The 25,721-nt window shown below is 48.0% G+C and overlaps 10 protein-coding genes across 10 annotated transcripts; 3 read left to right on the top strand and 7 right to left on the bottom strand.

The window, feature by feature from the left end:
• Positions 1-30: 30 nt before the first annotated feature.
• On the bottom strand, positions 31-2,332 carry BDW43DRAFT_280411 (BAR domain protein). Its single transcript, XM_032042411.1, has 5 exons — positions 1,776-2,332; positions 1,550-1,717; positions 1,354-1,469; positions 1,018-1,298; positions 31-962 (listed from the first exon to the last, which is right to left on the bottom strand). The coding sequence occupies exons 1-5, from the start codon at positions 1,900-1,902 to the stop codon at positions 377-379; spliced, it is 1,278 nt and encodes a 425-aa protein (XP_031898939.1). The 5' UTR covers positions 1,903-2,332; the 3' UTR covers positions 31-376.
• Positions 2,333-3,473: 1,141 nt separating this feature from the next.
• On the bottom strand, positions 3,474-4,670 carry mpt (putative DNA repair and transcription factor Ada). Its single transcript, XM_032038117.1, has one exon. It carries the CDS (start codon positions 4,584-4,586, stop codon positions 3,840-3,842), a length of 747 nt encoding a protein of 248 aa, XP_031898938.1. The 5' UTR covers positions 4,587-4,670; the 3' UTR covers positions 3,474-3,839.
• Positions 4,671-5,202: 532 nt separating this feature from the next.
• BDW43DRAFT_280407 (60S ribosomal protein uL2) lies at positions 5,203-6,643 on the bottom strand. The gene is made up of 4 exons (XM_032042410.1): positions 6,489-6,643; positions 5,927-6,418; positions 5,777-5,862; positions 5,203-5,716 (listed from the first exon to the last, which is right to left on the bottom strand). Exons 1-4 carry the CDS (start codon positions 6,535-6,537, stop codon positions 5,579-5,581), a joined length of 765 nt encoding a protein of 254 aa, XP_031898937.1. The 5' UTR covers positions 6,538-6,643; the 3' UTR covers positions 5,203-5,578.
• A 1,216-nt stretch (positions 6,644-7,859) lies between these two features.
• BDW43DRAFT_312420 (uncharacterized protein) lies at positions 7,860-9,898 on the top strand (the record flags this gene model as incomplete). The annotated part of the gene is made up of 5 exons (XM_032047369.1): positions 7,860-8,060; positions 8,163-8,332; positions 8,456-8,585; positions 8,643-9,011; positions 9,062-9,898. 5 exons carry the CDS (start codon positions 7,860-7,862, stop codon positions 9,896-9,898), a joined length of 1,707 nt encoding a protein of 568 aa, XP_031898936.1.
• A 40-nt stretch (positions 9,899-9,938) lies between these two features.
• Positions 9,939-10,454, bottom strand: BDW43DRAFT_125175 (uncharacterized protein). The gene is made up of 2 exons (XM_032038116.1): positions 10,426-10,454; positions 9,939-10,366 (listed from the first exon to the last, which is right to left on the bottom strand). Exon 2 carries the CDS (start codon positions 10,213-10,215, stop codon positions 9,979-9,981), a length of 237 nt encoding a protein of 78 aa, XP_031898935.1. The 5' UTR covers positions 10,216-10,366; positions 10,426-10,454; the 3' UTR covers positions 9,939-9,978.
• On the bottom strand, positions 10,109-11,190 carry BDW43DRAFT_125165 (DUF1770 domain-containing protein). Its single transcript, XM_032038115.1, has 3 exons — positions 10,737-11,190; positions 10,456-10,650; positions 10,109-10,366 (listed from the first exon to the last, which is right to left on the bottom strand). The coding sequence occupies exons 1-3, from the start codon at positions 11,043-11,045 to the stop codon at positions 10,319-10,321; spliced, it is 552 nt and encodes a 183-aa protein (XP_031898934.1). The 5' UTR covers positions 11,046-11,190; the 3' UTR covers positions 10,109-10,318.
• Positions 11,191-11,239: 49 nt separating this feature from the next.
• On the top strand, positions 11,240-13,338 carry BDW43DRAFT_280390 (adenosine kinase). The gene is made up of 7 exons (XM_032042409.1): positions 11,240-11,428; positions 11,522-11,537; positions 11,603-11,756; positions 11,821-12,162; positions 12,242-12,579; positions 12,669-12,782; positions 12,917-13,338. Exons 1-7 carry the CDS (start codon positions 11,377-11,379, stop codon positions 12,960-12,962), a joined length of 1,062 nt encoding a protein of 353 aa, XP_031898933.1. The 5' UTR covers positions 11,240-11,376; the 3' UTR covers positions 12,963-13,338.
• Positions 13,309-17,140, bottom strand: BDW43DRAFT_280388 (uncharacterized protein). The gene is made up of 7 exons (XM_032042408.1): positions 16,789-17,140; positions 16,638-16,724; positions 16,436-16,562; positions 16,193-16,370; positions 15,543-16,133; positions 14,934-15,490; positions 13,309-14,871 (listed from the first exon to the last, which is right to left on the bottom strand). Exons 1-7 carry the CDS (start codon positions 16,815-16,817, stop codon positions 13,840-13,842), a joined length of 2,601 nt encoding a protein of 866 aa, XP_031898932.1. The 5' UTR covers positions 16,818-17,140; the 3' UTR covers positions 13,309-13,839.
• Positions 17,141-17,516: 376 nt separating this feature from the next.
• Positions 17,517-18,369, top strand: BDW43DRAFT_312416 (C2H2 type zinc finger domain protein; the record flags this gene model as incomplete). The annotated part of the gene is made up of 3 exons (XM_032047368.1): positions 17,517-17,867; positions 17,934-18,023; positions 18,082-18,369. 3 exons carry the CDS (start codon positions 17,517-17,519, stop codon positions 18,367-18,369), a joined length of 729 nt encoding a protein of 242 aa, XP_031898931.1.
• A 249-nt stretch (positions 18,370-18,618) lies between these two features.
• Positions 18,619-22,330, bottom strand: BDW43DRAFT_280378 (FTFMHR domain-containing protein). The gene is made up of 3 exons (XM_032042407.1): positions 21,714-22,330; positions 21,604-21,658; positions 18,619-21,538 (listed from the first exon to the last, which is right to left on the bottom strand). Exons 1-3 carry the CDS (start codon positions 21,988-21,990, stop codon positions 19,096-19,098), a joined length of 2,775 nt encoding a protein of 924 aa, XP_031898930.1. The 5' UTR covers positions 21,991-22,330; the 3' UTR covers positions 18,619-19,095.
• Positions 22,331-25,721: the final 3,391 nt, after the last annotated feature.

The raw sequence follows: 25,721 nt of genomic DNA, 5'->3' as shown, positions 1-25,721 counted from the left end.
GACGAAATGATATGCCAGGTATTCCTACCCTTACCATCTAGCATGGGTTACTGCAGTTGTCTCTGGTAATATAATTATAACAAATAGGACATTACTAACCAGAAAACATAGCCCACTTCTAACTTGCTCTGTAAATAAAGAAGGGCTTATGAAATCATCCTTGCACTATTATAAATACAAATGCTGTTGCATACTAGTACATGCCACTGACTATCATCAATAGCAGATTGGCTATCTACTGCCACTTAATGCAGGTAAGTAAACAGTAACCCATGACCACCAAGGCTTTACGAACAACTCAAGCCAGAACATCCCATTGAGACTTGTCCACTACAACTTCTGATGGATCCCAATGATAGCTTATTCCAAGTAGACCCTATGCTTCGCCAGCACCGAGCATGGGCTTTTTCATCGGAGGAGGTGGCGGGGGCTTCTTTGCACGCGAAGGTGGGGGTGGCGGGGGCCCTTTCTTCTGGACTGCCGCCCCATTCAACGTCGTCGAGCTGCTTCTTCTCGTAACACTTCCATATGAGGATACTGGAGAATCGGACTGTCCCTGACACATTCGGTCGGGACTAGCGCCAGAGCGCGGACTGGCATCCTCGTGTCGATCGGCGGTCACCCGAGCCAGAACGCTGTTCCTGCCAGTTATGAAATTCTCGCTTGTTACTCGAGATGGCCGAGGGCTTGAACTGTACGCCTGTTCTTGCCGTAATTGCGCGGGACCCTCGAAGGTTGCAGTTCTATTGAGAAAAGGTCGCTGGGCCATAGGATCTGAGGCATAGACTTCCCTCGGCTCCCCCACATCAGATGGAGACCTGCTTGTCCGAATAATAGGGCGCAGATCTGCCCCGTTACTGACTTCCTCATGCAGAGGTTCGTAGCGCTCTTGGTAAGAATGGACCGTGCTAGCACGAGTTCGACCAGGGCGACGACCGCTCAAAGCCTGCGCTTGAGACTGTCTACCCTAGGGTCAGTATAATTGTACGAGACATTTCTGTGTTGACGGCTACTCACCCGGTAGGCCATTCATTTTTGAGTTGGAGAAGCACCTCTCTGCACCTTTCGTGGTAATTTAGTTGGGCTTCCAAAAATGACTCGAGATCAGCAATACTCTCTACTTCTTCTTCCTTGATGTCTTGCATCCGTCGGAGTACATCATCGTTGGCCTCCTCGTATTTGGCTTTCTGGGTCCGGAGTTCTTCCTCTGCACGGAAATCCTCCTTTTTCGCCTTCTGCATCTTGGAAAGCGAGGTATCAAAGGCCAATCGTCGGCTATCAAGTTTCCTACGGGCGTTCTGTATAATCCATTAGATATATTGTAGAGATAGATTGTGTGTGAGGTGATTTTACCTGGTACTGCTTCATCTGCGCCAAGGATCGATCTAGGGATTCAAGCCAACTCGAGTTCGCCTCGGCGATATACGACTCCTGAAGGCGAGCAATACGCTCTTCTGTCCGTCCGAACACTATATTATAGGAAGGGAAGTCTGTTAGACCCATGGGTTCCTCCGAAAAACAAAATTAGAGACCGGAAGAGACAACGTACTTGTCAAGCAACGACCGTACTCCGAATGTGCGTCAAAATCCTCGCCATGGCTGACCATGCTAGTACCCAAATGGCCAATGGGTAACGTTTTCTCTTTATCATCGCCTTCGCTGCGCTTCGAGACGGACTTGACGTATGCAATCATAGACTTATGAAGGCGATCAAGACCTTGACGAACATTTAGCTATTAACCAAATCCTATCACCACTGCTTATTTCGGACTCACCTTCGTTCCGTACGCCCATTTCTGTTTCCATGGCTTTAAAATCATCTGAGAGGTTGGTTTTAACCTCCCCACCCATTCTCTCCCCCGCCCATTGCTTGAAGCGATCGAACTTCCTGTTGACGTTCATTGTAACTGAATAATGCAGTAGATGATATAGTCGGAGGAATGCAAGGCAGGCTTAGAAATCAACTGAATATAGTAACTAGATTAATCCGGCCAGCAGATCGGTAGGAGAAAAAGAAAGAGAGAAGAGAAGAAAAAAAGGCCCAAACGTAGACGGGCACGAGACGTGGAAATCTGCGGTAGCTGGCGTTGGCGAAAGCGGCGCGATGACCAGTGGAATTCAACCAGCGTACAAAATATTGGCTTGTAATCGAAGAAAAGGAGAGGGGGACAGAGGGAAGGCAGGAAGGGGGTAAAGAAGGTAGAAAGAAATGAAGCCAACTTGCGACAACCAAGTGGGTGGGGAGAGAGAGATTCAGGGATTAAAGAGGAATCCCGAGACCAGCAATGTTATGTTAACTATTGGTAAATTGATTAACTAGGTATTATGTTTTTTTTTATTGTGATGGCTATTCAAGGGTGGTAATCTATTTAATTAAATTTATTTGCGAAATTACGTCCCTTTATCTGTTCTGGCCAATTCTATTGACGAAAACGATTACTGGAAGAATATTTTGTTAAGGAATGACAATTAACGCCACTCAGGTTGTTGAATTTCCACTCCCTGGGAAAATACCAATACAATAAATACCCTTTCTCCCACCGGGTATCTTTCCCTCGTACTCGTATGACTGGGCCCTTGGGGGATAAAACACTACAACACATACTTTGCGTATGAATGAGACTAGGTAGCATCGAATCTTGACTGAAGGTGGGGACAAGCACCAATTGTTAGGCTCAATCATTCATGTATCTAACAAAAGTAGTCGGTGTACCTGAAACCTTAGCCTGTAGGATAGGATAGTTTGAAGTCTATTATTATCTTGCGACTAGAGTGTTCATGACTTGAAGCATCATAGGCTGATTTCATTCAACTGCAGCACAAGGACACGCGTTTTGTGGGGCGTGGAAGTGGGGTTGTGATTTGCTCAGTTTGTTGCCACAGAACTATTTTCGGAACTTTGCATATCGTCTAGTCTTCTGTACCAATATCTGCAGAATAAAACTCATTTAAAGTACCCTACTAGTACAAGACATAAGGTAAGTCTATTGACTACAGTATACGACGATTGATCTCGAGACTGCGGAGATAAGGCATCTGACTATAGATGTACGTACATGCGTGTGTGTATATGTAGACTAGACATAATTAGATTTACTTTAAATTGACAGATCCAAAGATCTGCTGCGACGAAAACGGAAGGGGCATTGGCCTATACCATTAAACTTCATCTACTCCATACCTGAAACCTCATTTAGTGTCGCTCATCGTCTTCTAAGAAAAGGTCTAGAGGTCCCGTGTATTTGTACCTGCGGATCTGGTACAGGGCGAAACTCCGTGCTTCAGCAGGTGGGGAGATTTCAGGTGAATACACGAATTTCATATTTCAATACCTTCAGCCCAACTGACTGGGCTCAGTATTCAGTACAGTACGAGGAACATGGATTGGCGTGGACGATCGTCCTGTTCACTAAGAGCACTGACTTCGTGGTGGCCCAAACCTACCCATCTGCTTCAGGTTGACGATGATTAACAGCGAGCTAGCAGGTCAGTAGATGTTCCGAATTCTGACTCCTGAAAGATACTAGGTGGAGCGATTATCTCGTGCTCAAATAAAATATTTAGCACACGATCCATTCCACCTTCGCCTTCTCTCTCTTTCTCCTTTCAAGATGGATGACCAGTGTTCACAAAAGGAAAACAAGGGCTAACCGCCGTCCTGATCCCGCCGAGCAGACTCTCACACAGGAGGTTGTCTGGAACCTCATGAGAACTCCTAACTGTCTCGACGAAGCCGACCAACTGATCCAAGATGGCATGATATGCTCCACATGTGCGAGTTGAACATCATTGTCCAGGCGACATGCCTAATCTGGCTGCAATACGACACCACCAATATCCTAATTATGACACTCAGCGGCACCAGGGAGATCTTCTTCGGGCAATGAGAGGAAGTCGTCCACAAGCTGTGCATTGAATTCTGACTCATATCCAGCCTCAGCGGCTATTAAAGTGTCAAAATCATTCCAGGGCACGGTATTTCTAGTGCCTCCAGGGTCGGTCACAACAATACCCTCTATATCATTTGACATGCACGACTCTTGGTCGGAAGCTATACCGCACGGTCGAAACCTTGTCATATTCATGTTTCGGCTGCAGTCATGCAAGGGCACCCCAGAACCACCCTTGAGGAGAGCATCAGCATACTGCCCGGGGGTTACGCCCACGAGCTTTTTGAACACCCGATGGAAGTGACTAGGTGTGAGGCCCGCTTGGTCGGCAAGTTTCCGGAGCGTCGGCTTAGAGCCCGTTACTACCTCTGATTGAATAGTTTTACATGCTGATTGAACCACCTGGGTTTGTGGATTAACCGCCAACAGGGTCTGTGGTGTGCAACGCTTACACGGTCTGAATCCTGCCTTTTCGGCTTGCGAGGGCGTGTCGTAGAATCGGACATTGGCTCGACGTGCGAGACGAGCTGGACATGATGGCCTGCAGTATATTTTGGTCGTTAACACGGCATACACGAATGAACCGGCTGTTGCATCTCGGCGGACCACTGCCTGCCAGCGGGCAGTAGCGGACAGGGGTGGCGTGGTACAAGTGGGTAGTAGTTGTAATCCCTGGGTCGGATTTTCTAGAACCATCACGAATAGCGTGCTATATCTCCTTATTTAGCATTATACAGCGTGAGATATTCTATGGAAGACGTTGTTCGGGGGAAGTCATGATGGAGGGAACATTTTCGGGAGCCTGTGGCGTATGATGCTCGCTGATTGGTCAATTTGAGATCAACTCATCCCCTCCATCTGGTAATCAGTCGGCCCGTATCTGGACATCATCAATACCTACTGCTAGTAAAGCAACCCTGGAGGTGAATGGCCAGCAATTTCCCCTGCCATCGAATTTGTACCTATGAACTTTGTTTCTGTAGATAAGTATTCCGAATGGGGGTTTGCTGAGAGTTATGGTGTTGGCTCCCACATAGTAATTACATTTATATTGAACAACGGTCCCAGGGATAGATACGTGTATGATATTATGGACATAACCACGCTACATGGATACGACTCATTAATACCGAAAGTAGATTAGAGACATCTCCACGAACAGACGTAGAGGTCTTCTGACTCCGCCCCACCCTGTCTCTCCCCATACAACGAACAGGCGCAAGGCATGCTATATATTAACGAATATTACTAAGATGCACAAGACCACATTGAATGTAATCCAGGAACAGCCTTGACCCATATAGGAATAAGTGCATCCCGGTCAAAGGATTACAGGTGCTTACAGCGAAGTGGATGATGATGTTAGCAGGACGTAGGCCTACTGGTGTGAACAGCATAGTTTGTATATACTAGGCTTTAGTCCGTAATGAACCCGAAAGGAAATAAGTCTCATTTTTCGTTATAAACGATATTCCCGTCAATTTTTTCAGCATCCGCAACGAAGTGCACTGAGGGACTTGATTTCCGGCCCGCTGGTTTTGTTTTATTCATCAATGAAATTGTTGGCCACACCTTATTTCGCTAAGGACGCGTGGTAGGTTATCCGCAGTCGCCTAAGTACATGTGCCTCATAGCAAAAGAGCATTTTGAACCCGTCGCAAACAAAAGAACTCCACACCATAATACCCTTACTCCTTGGTCTTCTGGGTACCACGAAGCAGACCGGTTCTCCGGGCAGCGATAAGACCGGCTTTTTGACCCTGGGCGGCGTAGCGGGAGATGGTCGAAGCCTTACCAATGTGCTGGTGGTTACCACCACCGTGAGGCTATAAAGGAGACATGTTAGATATCAACTTCTTCACCAGAAGAAAGCAGGAAATCCTTACGTGATCAACAGGGTTCATGGCAACACCACGAGTCTTGGGCCAGGAGTTGCGCTTGACAGCGAACTTGTGCTTGGCACGAGAAGCCTCTGTAGGACAATATTAGTACTCCACTCCCATTCTTTACTATCCTTGAAAGGAATCGAAACATACTAAGCAAAGGCTTGTCGGTACGACCACCACCGGCAACAATACCGACCATACCACGAGAGGTGCTCTTCACAACCTTCTTGGCACCGCTAGGAAGCTTGATTCTGGTCTTGCCCTCGTCAGGGTTGTGGCCAATGACGGTAACGTAGTTACCGGAGGTGCGACCAAGAGCACCACGGTCGCCGGACTTCTCCTCGACGTTGGAGACAACGGTACCCTCAGGAACGGAGGCGAGGGGAAGGACGTTGCCGACCGTCAGAGCGGCGTTCTTTCCGGCGTAGATGAACTGACCGGTGTACATGCCCTCGTTGGCGATGAAGGTCTCGGTGACGTGTTTGAACTTGTAGGGGTGACGGAACTGGACCTTAGCGAGAGGAGCACCACGGCCGGGGTCGTGGATGATCTCCTTTACAACACCCCGGGTGTATCCATGGCGCTCAGCGAAGTCAAGGACACGGAACTGAGCAGGGGCCTTGTTGAGACGGGTGTTGGCCGCTGGAGGCGAAGTTGTCATCAGCAATTTTGATCTTGACGCATTCGCTCAGGACACTGCGATCGCACTCACTGAAAATGGATCCACGGCCCTTCCTCTGATTGCGGATCACGCGACCCATGGCGACTTTCTAGATGGAGACCTGGAGGTTAGTATACAAGAAGAAAGACCGCCTGCAACCCGGTGGTGGGAGTTTATCGAGTGCTCGTACCTCAAATCGAAGATGGGCTTGTCGGGTTGGTGGTGAGAATTCGTCGTCGGAAAGGCTGTGTGGGCTTTAGGGCGTGGTCGCTAATCTAGCCGAACTGGGACTAGTGTCGTTATGCGCCTCTCGCGGCTGTGGGTTTGGCGGCGCGGCTATTTTAACCATGGACTTTGAAGAAACAACCGACGGAGGAACAGTTCATGCGATCCTTAGCAGTGGAGCTCGTCGGAATAACTTGCTGGACACCCACCCAACTTGTACCATACTTAGTCAAGGGCTGAACGACACCACTGATCTTGTTGGTTATTCTGCCTCAGTTGTACTCGGTGATTATCAGGCGTGTGGCAACTCAAGACGTTCGCCAATGAAATAGATCTTTAAGAATATATCGCACTGAAACCTTTGTTTGTTCGCTGATAGTCGTCTACAATGGTTTAGTTTTGCTGGCATCCATTGACCTTCTTGGGTAGTATTGCCGCTCAACTGCAATTATGGTTTCAGACCTCCGTTGCTTCATGCATAGCTAAATGAGGAGCCAACTGAGGTGGTTTGATGAAGCATTACCCTCAATAGCCCTTTAGAGGTGAAGAAAGGGCATGCACTGTTTCCAAGTACGGAACATCACGCATTCTGGACTCTAGGGTTATAGTTACTGCAATGAAATCCTTACAGATGATATCCGGAACCCTGCAAAAGTGTTTACTTGATCCAGTCCTTCACTGCCAGTCCCCTGCATAGGAGAGAAAGCAGCTGAATGAGTGGAATGATCTCATGTGCTACGCGTGATGTTCGCTTTGATATTTCCTTGACACGCATTGGGAGACTGGTGCCGTGTTCATTGTCCTTCAAGTTTATATAACGATACCGGGGGGCAAGTCATCAACCATCAGTGCTCATCCAAAGAGGGATTCGTCATTCATTCCTCCATTGTTTGCTGCGACATGAACTTGCACGAGCTAAGGCAGCGCCCCGGGTTCGCGGTATGAGGCCATCAATGCTTTATTCTTTGTTCAGTACTTTAGATGTAGGCGAGAATAAAATTGGACGGTAGAGAATCTATTACTGTGAGTGGGTGGTGAGCATACCCTTGATAATCGGCCTCTACCGATGACGCTGGAGAGGCCAGGCGCGTAAAAGCCGCGCTCCAATAATCGGCAGCAGTAGTGCAGTAGAACTTACGGCGCGCACTCGCCCACCTTTGTCATATCTTTGCACAACCGCTCCCCACTTCAACAAACATGTCTAACATGTCACTCTCTGACTCGGATCTCTCGTCGCTATCATCAGCGCCACCGTCAGATGATGAGTCCGGTCCGATGGCAGTTGACGAGCCTGTGGGAATCACCAAGTACTTCAAGAAGGAAACGGAATCACCGCCGCCGAAACGGGCCCCTTCGCCACCACATGAATACGTTTTAGCAGATAACCCGGACATTGCAGTGAGTTAATCGTCAATTGGTGATTTTGCAGGCTCCCCAGCATATATTTGATACGTACATGGACCGGTGGGCGTGCTTGCTGACTCGTCGCAATCAAAAAAGTTCCTCGTAATGTTCCGCGCGCGTTTTCACGAGGTCTTCCCGCGATCGACACCACACTACGGGCCACAAGACATTGAGAGAGGTATTGCGGAGTCGCCGCCTGGGGATCATATTGAGAGACTGCTGTGTGCATTGCTTGGCCTGGTGTTGAACAGGAAGAAGGACGTCGAGTATGGACACCGCCAACCACCCAAGTGTTTAGCCTACGAAGGGCACACGCGAGCTCCCTTTCATCTATAACTATGGTTTTCAAGGTTTATAATGGAGACTGACTAACTGTTATCAATGCGCAGTCGGCTTCATTACACTCGCCCTCTGGAAGAAGCGGTCCAAACCCATGTATCCCAGTGGCCAAAGGCTTGGCAGGGAAAGAACCCCCTTCATGGGGGTCGCACTTTCACAGGAATGCTACCAGAAGAACGGGTATGTACCGCGAATGGAGACCGGTTGACTTGCAGTTGGATAAATTGACACCTTTAGTTACAATTACTGAAATCGTTGGTCCTCTGGTCCCTCTCCTCCTCCGAAGCGGTTCAAGCAAAACTCAAAGAGTCGTACAAGCAAGCACGCCACGAAGACGACTTGAATCAGCCACTTTCTGTCCAGCCCTGGGGTCGCGATGGCCTAAAGCGCCGATATTGGCTTGTTGAAGGCCTAGACGATACCCACTTCAGGTTGTACCGTGAGAGTAACCCGTCCCTCAAGAATGTGACTTGGTGGAGTGTGGCAGGAACCATCCCCGAGTTGAAAGCCGTCGCCGATAAACTCGACGAGGAGAAGAGTATGCATTCGAAGAAGCTCAGTGAGAAGATTAAGAACTCAATTCCCCGCTTTGAGGGCTCAGAAGAGGTAAGTTGTCGCTCGCTACCGTCGTCTTATTCTTGCTCATCGATTGGAAGAAACGTAAACGCAGAGACTACCGGATTGCGCGCAAAGCACAATTCTCTCGCCCTGAGCCCGGATTCTCCCTCTATGAAGGCCGCACCCGTGGGAAAAAATTGAAGTACACATACTCTGACGACGAGGATATTTTTTCCGATGGCTTGACTTCGACCCGACGATCCACCCGTAACTCTTCAGGGATTTCTTCCCCCGCAGAGATCGTAGGGCCCAGATTCACCGCTAGTGGGAGGCAGATACGTTCGCGCGCAGGAGGACTGTATGGAGAAAGCTTGCTCAGCAGCCAGCGTGACGAGCTAGCTGGCGGTGAGGATTCAGGACGGTCTCAGAGGACGCGTTCTACTCGAGCAAATGGGTGTACAGGCTATAACATGGATGATGATATGGATGAATCCGATGAGGGTCACTCTAGCGGGAAAGAGTGGCAAGGCGGAGAGGAAGAAGAAGATAATGATTTCGAAGGCGATGATGAAGAAGAGTTGAGCGGAGATGAGTCGATAGTGAACGGAGAAAATCCCAGTCTGGTGGTACAGCTCAGATATGGCAAGGGAACGGTGTCGAGCAGCTCTAACCCTCCCAGTGAGAAACCATCAGGGGAATACTTGGAGGGCAAACAGGAGCAATCAGCTGAATCTGCGCTCCCAGGGCCTCCAACATCGCTAGATCCAAAGAAGCCGCCCGCACCAACGCCCGGTAAGGATAGTCCTCAGGAGCAGAAGCCCGAGCTACGAAACGGTCAACTTGAGGTAGGTGGTGAGGCTGTCCATGTTACTGCAAGCGCCGGGCCACATGCTCATCCATCAGAACTTGCTTCTGGTTCAAACGAGGCAGTTTGAAGCGCCTGATGTTACGTTACGCCCGGGCGTTGAATACGTGGTTATATTGATAGAGTTCATGTTGGAGCGTTTCTTTTCATTCATGTTCTATTGCACACGAGGGCAAAACAGGGGAGTATTCTGAGGCGTTCGTGTGTCACTGGTGGTAATTTGTCTGATTGGAATTCGGAGAAAAGGTCAATACTTGCCTGAAGGTTGGTCTTTATGTGATGTTCTACGATAATATCGATGCTAAGAGAAAGATCTCCCTTGCACCCCCCAAATATTAACCAGCTATGCATAAATGTGATATGCCTTTTCGTGGATCCGAGAAACATGAGGTACAGAAAGACTATTGTAGTTTATATTCATAACACCATAACCGGAACTCCCAATATGCAACCATGTACGAAAACAAGAAGTAGTGCTTTTTCAGGTCAATTAGTCGGCGCCGGCATTTGAGAACTGCGTCTTGTAGAACTGTAGGAACTCCGAGAATGTCAACAACCTCAATCAAAATAGCTACGTTTCCAGTGCAGAACACATACACCATCGCCGAAAGTAGGGGATCAACTCACGTCTTCAGCCTGCGCGGCAAGTTTATAGTCCTTCATTGACGGAAGGGGTGGGAGTTTCCAATTATTTACCTCGTACCACCATCGTCGGATTCTGCTACCTAGTGTTTGGCCGCTGAGAGACGCGTTGCGATTCCAGAACCGCCAGCCGGAGAGAGCGAGGGTCCAGAGGGTACCTTGGATCAGAGGAAGAAGAACCTAGAGGGAGCATAATTGCGTGAGCATTGAGTGTTCCCTAATAATCCCCCCTCTCTCTTCTCGAAGGGATCCCAGGAGCTACATACCTGATCTCGTATGGTGATCCACGCAACTCGACCCCAAGTATCGGCACCCCTAATGCTGGCCAGGTAGCTTTGCTCAAAGCGCAAATCAGGCATTGGAGGGAGGTTATGTCGTCGTGAAGCGGGTCTGATCATCCGATGGGGGTTAACGATGTCCGAGGGAATACTATCAGCCTCGGAAGGCGCATGTTCAGCGAGAGGCTGCTTCTCAGAAGATACGGCCGTAGGATTGATGTCGTGACTTGGAGACGGGTCTCGATTGATGGAGGCCGTTTGAATGGTTTCGGCGATTCCCAAAGCTGGGTCCGTCATTGTGGAGGGTAGGTCCTAGCAACTTTGTCTTTTTTTTTTAACAAAAAAGAAAAAAAATTGGTGTGTAAGTGAGAGAAGTGTGGAGAGTTGAGTGTATGTGTACAGAGTGTAATCAGCCTCTCCCTGATAAATGCAATACCCGTACTGTACTGTACGGGTGATGATCGGTTCTGTTTGCTGCCCCTCCGAACCCATCTTGATCTCTCCCCCACCTTCTTACCCTCCTCCTCTTTCACCCCAATACTTTCTTCCTCTTTTCTTGTTCTTTTCCTTCTCCCTTCGTCCCCCTCTGTTCTGTACTATTGCCATTCACCAACCACAACCAACCACAATGGCTGCCGCTAAAGGATACCCTTTCCTTTGCCTGGAGAACCCTCTTCTCGGTGCGTGAGATTCACTTTACATAAATTGAACGGACTATAATTTCATACATGGGGACAATGTTAACTTAAGACTTTTTGGGTCTCAATATACAGATATTCAGGCAGTTGGGTATGTTACGGCCGGGAAGATATTGTTCAAAATACAGTACATGAACTGATACAGGCACCATATAGTGATGCCGCTCTCCTCCAGAAGTATGGTCTGAAGGATAATGATGCTATCCTCGCGGAGGAGAAACACATGGGACTCTATGAGGAGCTGCTGCAGAACCATGATGCTAAGCTCATTGCCGGAGGTGCCGCACAGAACACTGCTCGTGGCGCTCAGGTATGTGTTAAATTGTTTGGAAACTTATGATAGCGTGGATGTTAACGATAACGCCATTCATCAGTACATTCTCCCCGACAACTCCGTTCTCTACATTGGATGTGTCGGCCGTGACAAGTATGCCGATATCCTCAAGGAAACCTGCACCAAGGCTGGTGTGCACACTGAGTACCGTGTGGATGATGTCCAACCCACCGGCAAGTGCGGTGTGATCATCACTGGACACAACCGTAGCATGTGTACCCACCTTGCTGCTGCTAACGAGTACAAGATTGAGCACCTCAAGCAGCCTCACATCTGGTCTCTGGTTGAGAAGGCTCAGGTGTACTACATTGGCGGTTACCACCTTACTGTGTGTGTTCCTGCTATCCAGGCCCTTGGTGAGGAGGCTGCTGCGAAGAACAAGGTATGCATTGGTTATCCACCAAGCCTAACGGATGCAAATTCCTTGTTGATAAGAAAATACTAAATGTAGATTTTTACAGATCTTCATGCTCTCTCTTTCTGCGCCATTCATTCCCGAATTCTTCAAGGACCAGCTCGACAGCGTGCTGCCATACACTGATTACACCTTCTGCAACGAGACTGAGGCCCGTGCTTACTCCAAGAGCCACGAATGGGGCACAGAGGATGTCGTTGAGATCGCCAAGAAATTGGCTAAGCTACCCAAGAAGAACACTAACCGCCCGAGAGTCGCCATTGTGACCCAGGGTACACTCCCTACCGTGGCTGCTACCGTTAAGCCCAACGGCGAAGCTGAGGTTAAAGAGTTCAGCGTTGTTGAGATCCCTAAGGACAGCATCAATGACACCAACGGTGCTGGGTAAGTGTTTCTTTTGTTTTCTTTTTCTTTTGTTTTGTTTTTGTAATCTCTACCTAGCGAAACATGAGCATGACTGACGTGCCTTACAGCGATGCCTTCGCTGGTGGCTTCTCCGCTGGTATTGTGCAAGGCAAGTCCCTTGAAGAGAGCATGGAATTGGGCCAGTGGCTCGCCAGCCTTAGCATCCAAGAGTTGGGACCTTCGTAAGTAATTTCCTTTCTCTTCCTTGGCGAACAACTGCATTCAACCAAGACTAGCTGAGGTCAATTGTTGGCTACACTAGTGGAGGACACCCATCCGCTCCTGGCCAGAATTGATGACTAACATAATGATCTAGTTTCCCGTTCCCCAAGAAAACCTTCACTTCCTCCAACCGTTCGTAAAATATAACCCTTTGATCTATATCTCACGGAGCCCTCTAAAGGTCGCATGCTGTGGCAAAACAACGAATTGTCTTTTAGGATTCAACCTTCTAATACCCACTTGTCCTTGACTTAACATCTTAGACTTCTTTCCATCACCATCTTTTACGAGAATTGCGCTCCCATCACCTTGCGCTGTCACGTGATAGATAGGAGTTGCAGAATGACGTTCTCAACAACGATTTTAATGATCCACACCTTCGGTTTGTTATGCATATAAATCTATTCCTACATGTACATCTCAACGATCTATACTTAGGCCCTGACCAGGGTATCTGTGTTAGAATTTCTCCTATTGGGATATCATCTTGAAAACGGAGTATTCTCATTGATCTAACTTTCTCGCACGTAAAAAGAAAGAGATAATCCAAATTGTATCTGGGGAACTGATGATGTCTCGTAATCCTTATCCCCACTCTTCGCCTCTATGACCTAAAGCGATTCCGTGAACGCGTAAACCTGCAATATAGGGCCTCCTTTACAATTTCCATCAAGAAGTTGTAGAACACTCATCGAACCCGTTCTTCTGCCAATGTTTTCCCACAAATCATGGCTGTGTCTTTGATACCTGCTATCTAACGACAGCACGGCTAACGAGTCCACATGGGAATTGTGTTGCACAAGCCAGCTGACCTGTCAAAGCAGGATTTGATAAGCTAAGGGATGTTAAGGGCGAAAGCGAAGGGAGACGCTGAATGATCTCTCCACTATACGTCCGACGCTCACAAATTGGAATCAGTCACCCAAAGCTTGCACCCGCATCCCTTCCGTGTATACCTCAATCTCGAAAGACGATTGGAGACTTGTTTCCCACACTCAGATCTCCAATATATTGACATCACCCACCCTGCGGACATGGAGGTGTCTGGCCAATGGCACCGTAATGGGTAGCAGCTCTACGACTGCCGCCAAACCCGGAGCTGGGATAACCCGCACCTGGGGAGAGGGTACTGGCAAGGAACGCGTCATTCGCCCACGAAGAACTACCGAAATCACTTGATGGAGGCTGACCGGGTATTCCGAGGGTTGATGGGGGATTTGCAGCATCTAGTGGTCCCCTGCTATCCCACCCCAAGCCGGGAAGACGGTGGTGTGGTGTAGGATTTGACGGCGGTATCCACGTCGATATAGAGCTAGGTCCGCTAAGTGAGCTTTGCAACTGCGACTGGTGCATTAGGCTCTGGCGGAGCATGAGTTCGTTTACAACCGAATCTTGGGATAGGTGGTTGGGTGGGCTGATGATGCTTCCTGGCATCAAAGGACCGGAATGTTGAACTGGGTGTTGCCCAAGTCCTGGCGGAGTCCTGGGAGAAGTTGCATCGCCAACTTCTGGCGAGAGGCTAGTGTTCCATATGCTGGGAATACCAGGAAGGGAGGGTCGCGGTGCGTACGATTGGGATGACGGGGCCCTGGCTAGAGCTGCGGCATTTGCCATCGGGTGACCAAATCCAGGAGGAGCGATGGGGGTCTGACGAGCAGGAATGCTCTCTTCCCGAAATATAGAGTCCGTACTAGGATCGAAGATATGGCTAGAAGTGGGTTGCTGGTTGCTCCGTGGAAAGGTGAGATGCTCTGGTAACGCTGGGGTGTTTTCGTAAGTGTCCGACTCGACCAGGCGCTCTACACCTTCGACAATGCGGTGCATACTGGCGGACATTGATGCTGACTGAGAGCCGCCAAAAACGCTTCTGGAATCGGTAATGTAACTGGGGTCTTGTGCTACTTGTCGAATGTCCTCTCGCCCAATGCTTGCAGAAGAAAGGGTATTTTGATGGCCCGAAGGGCTGGCAAAAAATTGAGATGGGAGCCCTTCCTCTTTGTAAATGAATGTTTTCTTGTCACCGTCGTCAACCAGAGCTATGGGGATTTTCTGCAGATAGAGCACGCATTAGTAGCCCGATTTAAAGACAGAGGGTAATGACTGTTGCGTACATTGCTCACAACCAGATCCAACCCATCGATTACAAATTCGCGGATTCGGTAAAGCATTTCCATATTTGGGTGATTCCTCTCCACCCCTGGATCATTCATTCGAGGCTTTTGGAGGCCATTTGTATCCATATATCTACGTGATGTAGTCCCCTTATTTAGCGGCACAAAACACAGAGTCTCTTCATCCTCTTCCAAAAGGTAGTCTATCTCCGGGAGAAGAATAACATCAAATGTGGTTGCGAGAAGAGTCAGGGTGTTAGCGTAGATCTTCCAAAACTCAGTTATCTGAACAGAAAGAGGGTTCTCTTTCTCCTCTTTATGGGCCACTGCCACTAGTAAATGGTTGACTGTAAGTAGCCAAGAACTGTAGTTTCGGAGAGCAGGCAGGACGCGCCGCGCAACAGCGGTAATTTTATCTGGACCATTCGTTCCGTCCCTATTGTTTGATTCCTCGACCGCGAACCGCTCCACTTCAGCTAAAAGGATCTGAAGCAATGTAAAGAATGTCTTCACATTGATACGCTGGAAAAACAAACGCGCATTTGACACGGACTCTTCTGATCAATACGTCAGAAGCGGCTCTTAAAATCGTCATGGCATGAAACTTACCATTGGAGCGTGTCCTGGAAAATTCTTCTGCAGCGATATTGACTAGACAAAACTTCTGTAAGGTGCCCTCTAGGGAACGCTCCTTCAAATCAACGGCGAGCTGATTCAGTACCTCGCTTTCAAGCTCATCATGCTCGGGAAAATCGGTGCCTTTGTAACACTGAGCATGAAGATATACAAACCAGGGAGCCAGTGCTCTACCAGGAATACCGGCATCCTCAGGGCGAATTAACTCTCTCTTGGCCCACAGATTCCTGACCTTTCGAAACTCAATTTCCAAGTTGCCCTTGGCAGATGGATGAGGTTCCTGGGCAGCTAGTGCCCTGTAGAGATGATACGTGGCCCGCAAGTGATTGCCATCGGCAAGGGCAATGACAGCCAGTTGATTGTGTGACGTACCGGAGGCTGGGTATATTACTGTGGCAAGGTCATAATAACCGATTGCCGGGCCCCAATTGCGGTCCTTGCCAACCAATTCGGTTTCGCGATAGCGTGAGAGATCGCCGAGGCGGATAAGGGTCGCATGACATGACAGCAGAATGAGACTTCTAAGGTCTCCAGACGATTGTGTGGGTTCTTCCACAGACAAATCTAACAAGGAAGCTTTGCTCAGTAAAGGAATTGACGGTAGCGGAGACCGCATTGCTCACTGTCAAAGTTGAACTTCCGCGCAACTTTTTCAAGCTCCGGAATTCCCCCGAAATGTGACGACAATTGCTGGATGTACCCTCGATAGAACCGTTGGCTTGTTTTGATGAATTCGAGGTAATGCTTCTCGAGCTTTCGTCGTTCTACTGGTTTCTTCTTCTTTCCGTTTTGCTCGCGGAACTAAGTTGTTTGTGCGATTGTTAGATGAATATCATCGACGGAGATCCCCGAGGCCGAAGACTCACGCGGGAGATTAATTTACGAAACCGATTGTTAATCTTGAGATGCGCATCCCAAAGGCGACCTTCCACATCAAGGGAGTGAGCGGCTTCGAGGTCCTGGATAATGGCATTCTGGCAGGAGGCGCGGAGTCTGCGATACCGGAGTGTGTTAGAACAATGCGCACGAGGGGTGAATCGCCAAGTCCCTAGATGGAGATAGACTGACTCAGAGAGATAGTGTGAAATTTCGGTAAATGTAGGCTCTTTCTCAGCAAGGCTTTTCAGAAGCTCTTTTTCGATGTCGAGCGCAATCCTGTACATTGCGGTTCAGAAAGACGGGTTCATTTCTTTTCTGAAGAGTTTATGAGAATACTGACTGCCACGTATTCTGAAACGCGGACGCCATGCTCAGGATGGGTGAAACGAAACCCGTTGTCACTCCACCGTCGACTTCGCCCGTCAGATGGCTATGGCTGGCTGGAAGTCTGCGGGCGACAAGAGCAGTGAACGATCCATCAGTAGTATATACAGAACTGGTGAGTTGGCGTTGGACGGAGGATATATCAAGAGTGAATGTAGTGAGATGAGACGTATATGGGAATGGAACGAAGAAGGGTGCCCACGCGCAAAATGAAGAACGAGGGGTTCAAGCCGCTCGTTGAAGAGAAAATCCCAATATCACGGGAACTTCTGCGAAAAAGACTGGCGTTGAATTGGATGAGGTGTGGCTTGTGGATTAGTGATTGGTTTTCAACTCTGTGGCTGGTGGGCGCTCAGGAACCGATTACCGTACAGTACGGTATGGTACAGAATGTGTCATGGTTTCCGTTCTGGTATCAGATTCTGAATAGTTCGTTGATTTCCCTGAGACAATGTAGTCGATCTAACCTTTGCTTGATCGAAAAGAAAGAGAAAGGCAAAAAATAGCAGAATCAAAGAGAGGATATCTCTAATACCAATCCTGACGGAAATAACCTCCTTCGTGGAGCCAGCGAGAAACACCTCATACATACTACCTAGGTACCCAATGAGCCTTGCAGGAAACGCTTGCTTAGCATCCACCCAACCAGACGAGCGAACTGTAAAAGAGCAACAGGCATTCAACATGTCCAAGCGCTCTCGGAGCATCTCCAGGTCCCCCTCTGTCGATCATCTAGAGACCTGTTCAAGACCTTCGTCACCAGCGTCTTCCATAGCCTCCATCGAACGTTCCAAGAAGCATCTACTGGATACCCCCAATTCCGTGAACGAAGTGATGCATTGCTCACTGCCACCGCATCGGGAGACACTCTCGTTCCCCTCATATGATGACTACGAGGTACATTATAAACAGACGCATGTTAACAGATGCGCAGCGTGTGGGAAGAACTTCCCTTCAGACCGGTTTTTGAATTTACATATCGAGGAGAACCATGATCCTTTGACTGCCGCGAAGAGGGAGCGGGGAGAAAAGACCGTATGTTATCATATTACTGAGCTAACCCATCTCGCATTCTGCATTCTAATGCTCGATCGGATATAGTACGGATGTTTTATTGAGGATTGCGAGCGGAAATGCTCAACGCCGCAAAAACGCCGTATGCATTTGATAGATAAACATATGTTTCCTAAGGTACTTGACTCTAGGCCAACCGAGTCGGGGATAGATTTCTGACACAACTGGGCCACAGACCTACAACTTCCACATAGTAAACGATGGCATAGATAGGCAGACGTCTATGCTGCGGCCAGCGAACTCCCATAGACGTCGGATTTCAGCGACCGCCAATTCCCCCCAAGAAGGTCGGCTAAGATACCGACAAAGTTCCATATCCCATCCTAAACCGGTTCCTGAACAGAATCCAGCTCCTCAGTTACAATCGGATGAGGTGGGAATTACTCAACTCGAGAAATCCATGTCTGCTTTGCGATTTATCCCCGCGAGTGTTACAAAGAGCCATGGCCGGCGATCCGACTGATTAGAGACAGAAATCTATAACGATGCGACAAATTACTATATGTTGGTAGCCAATAGTATATGGGCTGGTTCCAGTGGGAAAGAAAACAATATAAATCCAAATCGAAAGACTCCCGTTGGCGATATAAATTAGTGATAAGAGGGAAATAGGCCTCTCTGGACAAGCAAAAAAAAAAAAAAAAAAAAAAAAAAAAAAAAAAAAAAAAAAGAAAAAAAAAAAAAAAAAAAAAAAAAAAACAAAAAAAAAAAAAAAAAAAAAAAAAAAAAAAAAAACAAAATTAACATAAGAAGAGGACAAGGCGTGTAATCATCACTTCCTCAAGGAAAAACCGAGGGCAGGGAAGTGAAATCACAAGTTTTGAGGCATAATAATCATATCACAACATATCCAGCCTCCTAGGACAAGAGAGCTTACACTTATATACATAATTAAGAGGTAAAGAAAATAAGGGATGGGGTATATAATAACATCACATTTCATCCCAGACTGCCACAAGGACTAAGTTGCTATGTCCAATACCGACTCAAGTGGAAGGCGAAGGCGAGCTCAGCTGGTATGCATTCGGGGTCGTCGATGGTCAGTAGACAAGCCGTGCGTGTCGTAGTAATATCGAAAGAGAGGACAAAAGAAGAGGAAGGAAACATACAAGCTATCAGCCTCATGCCGAGTGCTTTAGTCCAACACAAATTCTTCGGATGTGTTGGTGTAGACAATCGCAAACGAACGTCACAGCTGCGTTTCCAGAAGATCCGCATAAGCTTCCAAGCTCGATCCGACCAGATCCACTATCGCCCAGCTTGTGTTCCCTTTGAAGGTCCTCGCCCATACTCGGACAATAGCAATGCTTAGTTGCTTTGCCTTGTAGGGGTTGGCCATGAACTCCCCATCAGGTGCACCTGGTGGATCGACAGCCATATCGGTCTCATCCATCATACTCTTAATCCATAAGAGCAATTTCCGCTCGTGCTCTGACAGCCTTTGTTCAGCCTGCGTCATCGGTATAGAAAGCAACCACCGACTTAAAAGAAATGCACATTCCAAACTACAAAGAGAATGCTGGATACTCCAGAAGAACGAATGGGTTCGCGCTACGAAGTCTATCCCAAGGCGCACCGGGATGGAGAGAGCGTGCGCAGAATGTAGTAAAGCCATAATGAGCCGTGGGCTCCTTGCTACATGTGGAGATTCACCTAGTGCCCTAGCGATCTGAATTGGATCTTGGGTAATGAGGCGACGGCAAGGGCCTAAATCAACATGTAGCCTGATATAGGCGAGCCCAAGAAGAGCTGTAGATGTAAATGCTATTGGACCGGCCGGGTTTTGGGGGTCAATGCTTGATTCTGGAGTGCGCTTCCACAATGCCTTCCAAGCACTCAGAGAATTATCCAAGGCCGATAGGTCCTCCTGTCTCAAGCTAGTGCCTTGCATCGTTGGTGCGGAGAGGCAAAGCTGGCGGGCAAAGAAGATTTGCTGGATAAGGGCATGTATGAGGATGTAGTTCCCAAGGGGCGATATGGGGGTCGATGAACTTGACATATTGGATTTCAAAAACAGTTTAGCAAAAGCTTCTTGAAATGGAACCTCAGGGCCATGTCGAGAACGCATGACCCGCCGCCATTGGTTAGCGTTGTTAGCTTTCCAGACATCGTGCGAGCATGGCATATTTAGCTTCAGCTCTGCATTCAGAATCAACGGGGGAATGTTGTACATGATGGAATGTAAATTGAAGAAGCAGTATACGATGAACTTCGTGCGCCTGTTACCTTCTCTCCGTACCCAGTCTTCCCAGTTGTTGGGATCGGCACTAGGAGGTGGCTCAGCGAGCCCATGTTCTCTGACAAGCCTGGCCAATGTGCTCTGGAGAGAAAGAATTTCTCGCAATAGGTCAGGATGTCTCTCCCAAGAAGCAAACACCGTGAGTAGCAGAAAGGTCCGGATCACTTCCATGTGAGCATCCGAATCTTGTGGCGCGTAGCCTGACGGATCAATTGGATGTGGGATATGATGTTGCTGAAACGGACTATTCGCGTTGTTGGAAGGGGTAGAAGAGCCCCGCGAATCGTGGAATCCAGATGGTGGAGAGACAAAGTTCCACGTTGGGCATTGTACTTGTTTGCTATCTCTTTTCTGGAGGCGCTGCAGAAGGATTGCTTTCGCCGCATGGAAAAGCTCGATCCCTCGATTGTTTTCAAAGCGGTAATGAGAACCTGCCGCTGCTAATGCGAGAGTGAGCTCGGGAGAGCATTTTGCAACTGAGAGTGTAGGCACATGAAGGAAAGGGAGATGTTCGTTTAGTCCGTTTATGTAGCCAGCAAAGAAGCGAGACAGAGCATGCCTTGATGGCGGAATGAAGCCCTTAGGGAGAATATAGGCAAACTCTTCAAGCTTTGAAAGAAAGACTTGACGATCTGCATTTGAGACATCCCAAGCTGGGCGAGGGCCCTCATCACCAAACACAAGACGATCATCCACATCTTGCGGCTCTGGCTGCAGAGACGGTAGCCGAGATCCAAAATTAGAAAAAGACGGCGGCTCGTCAGCGGGTCCTCGCGGATCATTCATTATATCCACTCCTAGCCTCGCACTTTCGCGAATTGGTGGTTTGGAGTCAATTGGGATATTTGTCGGCAACATGGGCTCCTCCACCGACGAGAATACACCGGAGTCCCAATCAGAGGAAAGGCCAACGCTCTCTAAGAAGACGGTGAAGTCTTGAACCGGGTCACCTAAATCTGTAAGATCCAGAAAAGAAGGCTCAACACCATAATTGTCGGTGATTGCCCTCTCTGGAACCTGAGATAACGGCTGAGGGGGACCTACGTTCTGTGAGGCCTTTCGCATCGACTCAAGGCTTTCCTGCTGGCCCTCAAGGGCGACATGACTAGCAGCATGAGAGAGTAAATTCAAATCGTACCCCCAGGATGGGTTGAAATGAGTTGTTTCGACTATTGGAGGGGGTTGGACCTGCGCCTCCGGTGGGGGCTGTGGCACTGGTTGTGTTTGCACTGGGACGGCATCTGCAAGCTCTAGCATGCGAGACTCGTGGTGGGTTGGTTGTATTATGGATGACGGGGTCTGAGGAACATCATGACTGCTATGATTTCGATGTTCGCGATTGGCTGCTGCCTCGGCTGGATGGACTAGTCGCTCATGTCGTACGAGTAGATCGCTGCAGCCAGGGAAAGGATCGGATTAGCGTTGATTAAACATGTATGGATTTGGAAGAACAGTTACCTTCTTGCAAAGGATTTGGAGCAGATATCACATGAAAAAGGTTTCTCCTTTGTATCTGCAAGTAAATGGTTAGCACAGCGCGCCTCGTATCGTCTTCAGGGTTACTCAACGGGTGCGGAGATGGCGTTGGAGATGCTCCAGACGCGCAAAAGACCTGCTACAATATTCACAAGACAGGGACTTTCGGTTGGCGGGAGTAGACTTCTTTCTCACTTTCCCAGGGGGGGCTCTCTCGTCCTCCATAGCGAATTGCCTTGAAATTGGAGCATTTGTCTTTTGCTGGATAACATGCGAGCGGGGAAGAAAAACTGTGGGGTTGTCATGAGGGGGTTTTGCGAGGGGGGTCACGTGGCTGCCGCGGACGTTGGATTCTGGTTGTCTGATCATCAAAGCCCTAAGTCACCATTGCTTTAGTTAGGTCAAGGTCACTGGGTGAGGAGTATGGAGAGTTTTGTTTTTTTCCTTTTCCTTTTTGGCAGATCGAGATGCTTCACTGGGTTCAATTCCGTGTGGTTGTTTTCGGGCAAGTAAAGCTCTTGAATTATTTCGGAGACAGACTGGGGAGTGAGGAAATAGGCCACAATGGGTTGTTAGTAGGTCTCTTGGGTAAGGATCTGAATACTAATGGATGCAAGACTGGACGCTCCGCCCTCCCCACTGGTGCGGAGAGATTTGCTTTTGATAATGACCATACAAAAATACTGTCTCCTCACCGGTGTGCACTTCCCTGTTTGGGAGGAGGGGATTTATTGGGGTCTGTGTATGGAAATATTTTGCTATGAAAATTTTTTTTTCATTTCATCTTTTCCTTCTCTTTTGGGGAAAAAAAGAGGGGGAGATATAGTATATCATAATGAGAAGCTGTTCAAGTGAGAGAAAACAAAATCCGGTTAATCCATCCTCCTTGAAGATGGCACTTAATAAATTTAGAACGCTCTAATAAAAGAAAAGAAGAAAGAACGATGAGGCGTTATAACAATTGGATCAGAAACATAAATGACCATATCTTGATTCCACCTAATTTCTTAGTGTCTTATTGCTCGCCACCTTTTCCAAAAGCCACCCCGAGACCAACTTAAACAAGCAGGCCCTTTCAGCGCTAGAACATGTCAAATTGGCATCAACAGCTTATTTGCCCTCCTCCAACATGTCACGCTTCCATAAGGTCATGCTCTGCAACGCGTTCGCATTACTTCACTCGGTCAATAAGTCTCCTTGCATGCAAACGCCTCACCAATTTTCTCCCATGGGCGTCTCTACGGCTGAGCCATCGACTTCGCCTAACTGTAATGGGCGCTCTGGAATTCGACCTTGTTTCCGCTTTTATACGGCTTGATCGAGATCATCATCATCATAACTCTCGTACCTTTACGCGATCGAGGGACGTGGCTTGGCCGTTAGAGCGCTATATGGGTTATCAGATCTGTCACTCGGAGCGATAATAAATAGATGGTGCTTTCGCGGAAGCTGATCCTTGGGATTGGGCTTTAGTAGATCAACATTCCAATCTGTGGTATTGGATTAGGTACAGTCCTAGCGTTTCTTATGCGGACGAAGGTACTTGGTCCTGTTATCTTAAAGGTTACCAAATCCAATTGGACGTGTATTCTCCTGCTGACTGCTCTTAGCGTGACCTGCCTGCCGGCCATCTCATGGGGTAGTACGATGGTTCGTGGTCCTCATGGCATACTTGGTATTGTACATCTAGTGTTAGGTATAGCTGGACTCACGAGCTTTGCTATGTACACAAAATACCACCGAGCCCCATCATTCGATTCGCTATTTCCGAACAGGGCATATAATTAGGTGTGTTTAAGCCTATGGCGCTATCATCCCTGGAGTGAGGCTTTCACTGGTGCTCCCACGTCAATTGTAGTGGGTCCACTGGTTATTAAGTGGGATCGCTATCGACGGACAAGATAGAGTAGCCGGTTTTGGGATGTGCTGAAATGACGCTTCTCTACTTGCTTGGTCATCGAACAGCAATCCATGAATGGTCATTCTCGATGTTAAAGCAGAGCTTGGTTTAGGCATGCACTACAGTAGACTTAAGGGGCACAAGACGCAACAGAGGATAAGGTTATCGTCTATGTAGCTTCCATGTATACCTTGTCGCGCTGCTTTGGACAAGGCATAAGAGTTGTTGTAGGGCTCGCAATCTCCCAGGTACAACTAGCATCAAGAGGCAGCCTTAAGGTTGTTTGGGCGGCTATGACAGGGTTGGCCTTTTGCCAGGCTGGTGACAGGTGCTTTCACGGAAAGACTGGAAGTCTGTAAGCAACAAGAATCGCAGCAGAGGCTTCAAGGAAAACGCGGTTTTAACGCCGCATTCTCCGGTGTGAAATATGTCTAGACGCAGCAGTATCACTCTTGATCTCCCGATCACGGTTAGCAGGAAATGCTCAGACGAGCAAATCTTATGCGTATTCCATGGTGGTAGATATATATACATATTACATGCATATCTATCTATATACGCTTGTACGAGGCAGAGGCGCGAATATCGCTCCAGGTAGCCAATAAGAATGCGCCACATAACATTGTGTATCGCTAGGTATTCAGTGCTTCTTCCTGAAATCAATGATATTAACATGTACAGGAATAAGGATCTTGAGTGTCCGAGTTAAGCCATCTGAAGGCGACAAAAAAGGCAAATCTGAATGACTTCTCACTGTTTGCTCCTTTAAAAATCTTGATTAATAACGTGAAGGCATTAAGTGGATCGCTCTATCAGGATTTGGGGGTGTATATACCTGTCTACTAGTGATTGGGATGTAAAGGTAGTGAAGTGGTTTATAATCTAAATCCACTTAAAGCAGAATAACACTAGTGGAGCCCTTTTCCAATGCTCAACCGACATTAATAAAAGTGAATCTCATGGGGTAGTTAAATAGTGGTTTCACATATTGGTCATCTATATGCTACTCTGTAGTAGTTTCTGTTTAGATGTAGTCCACACCTGAAATAGAAATAATGACAAGAATCATTCTACATGAATGAAGAACGATGTTGTTTTAGTATAAATGAATGATGAATGTGCTACTTATATATATTCATTTTTCCTTCTTTTCTCTCTCTCTCTCTCTTTTTTTTTTTGGGTTGGGGGGTGATTCTACGGAGCCTTCAATCTTGAAGGGGGAACGAACGTATATAAATGTGCATATTATTGTATACATACTCTGTACCGTATTCGATACGATATGGCACTGCTTTTGGAGCAGTGGATGGGTAACCCAAACGGAGTGGCGTGTGTGCGGAGCATTCAGTGCTTGAACGTTACTAGGTAGCTGTTCAGATACCTAACTATCTACGCCCATAGTACCTACTCGGTAGGTAAGAGGTGAACTTCAAAACCATGTTCATGGCGAGAAAATAAATTTTAATATATACCTGCAGTGAGAGTGTCATTGTTTTTAACACAATTCACTTTGGTTCTTCAATTCAACCAAGGGATAAATAAGATCGAAAACAATGGAACGAAGGCAGAAGCGACGGCCTAAGAATAGTAGTGATGCCGCTAATCCGCGAACGGACACTTAGCGACGGGAGAGTCTAAGGCAGAGAGCAGGTCCTGGTCCATTGTTTCAGATCAGGCCCCTGACAGCCTATCATCCGGCGCGGCGTGTTTGAGGAGATCCCACACGTACGCATGTCGGAGGAGCCCTCGTCCCCCTCCCCCCGATCGGGCCCAGACAGATACCAAGTTTGTAACGAGACTAGACATTTTTTAGATACTAGCAAAAACCTAAAGGTGAGGGAGGCTATCGAATTTGCCTCTCCACCACACCCTCGGTTCCCAAACAGATCACCGGCTACCGTTCATCACGGTCGTTCTCCGATTGTCGACTGCTATCCCGCCTCACCTTACCTTTTTTTCCCCCCTCTTATTTTCCCTCCGCTAGTGGGAGTGTTATCACTGATAACTCCCGATTGTGAACCCTCTAGTGTGCTTGTTTAAAACAAGGCCTGGATAAAAGAGAGAGAGAGTCGGACCCGCGGGCTTGGTCGATATCCTCGGCCTCACTGCTCAATTGCCTACTGTATCTACCTCCTCTCAGCATTGGCCCTGATCGGTACCAAGCCATTTCCCCGTGTTCGGGATCCTCAACTCATTTTTT

The sequence above is a fragment of the Aspergillus alliaceus genome (assembly GCF_009176365.1).
Source record: "Aspergillus alliaceus strain CBS 536.65 unplaced genomic scaffold BDW43scaffold_30, whole genome shotgun sequence".
Taxonomy (NCBI): domain Eukaryota; kingdom Fungi; phylum Ascomycota; class Eurotiomycetes; order Eurotiales; family Aspergillaceae; genus Aspergillus; species Aspergillus alliaceus.
The sequence above is the reverse complement of the archived record's forward strand: the minus strand, read 5'-3'. Positions and strand labels throughout refer to the sequence as shown.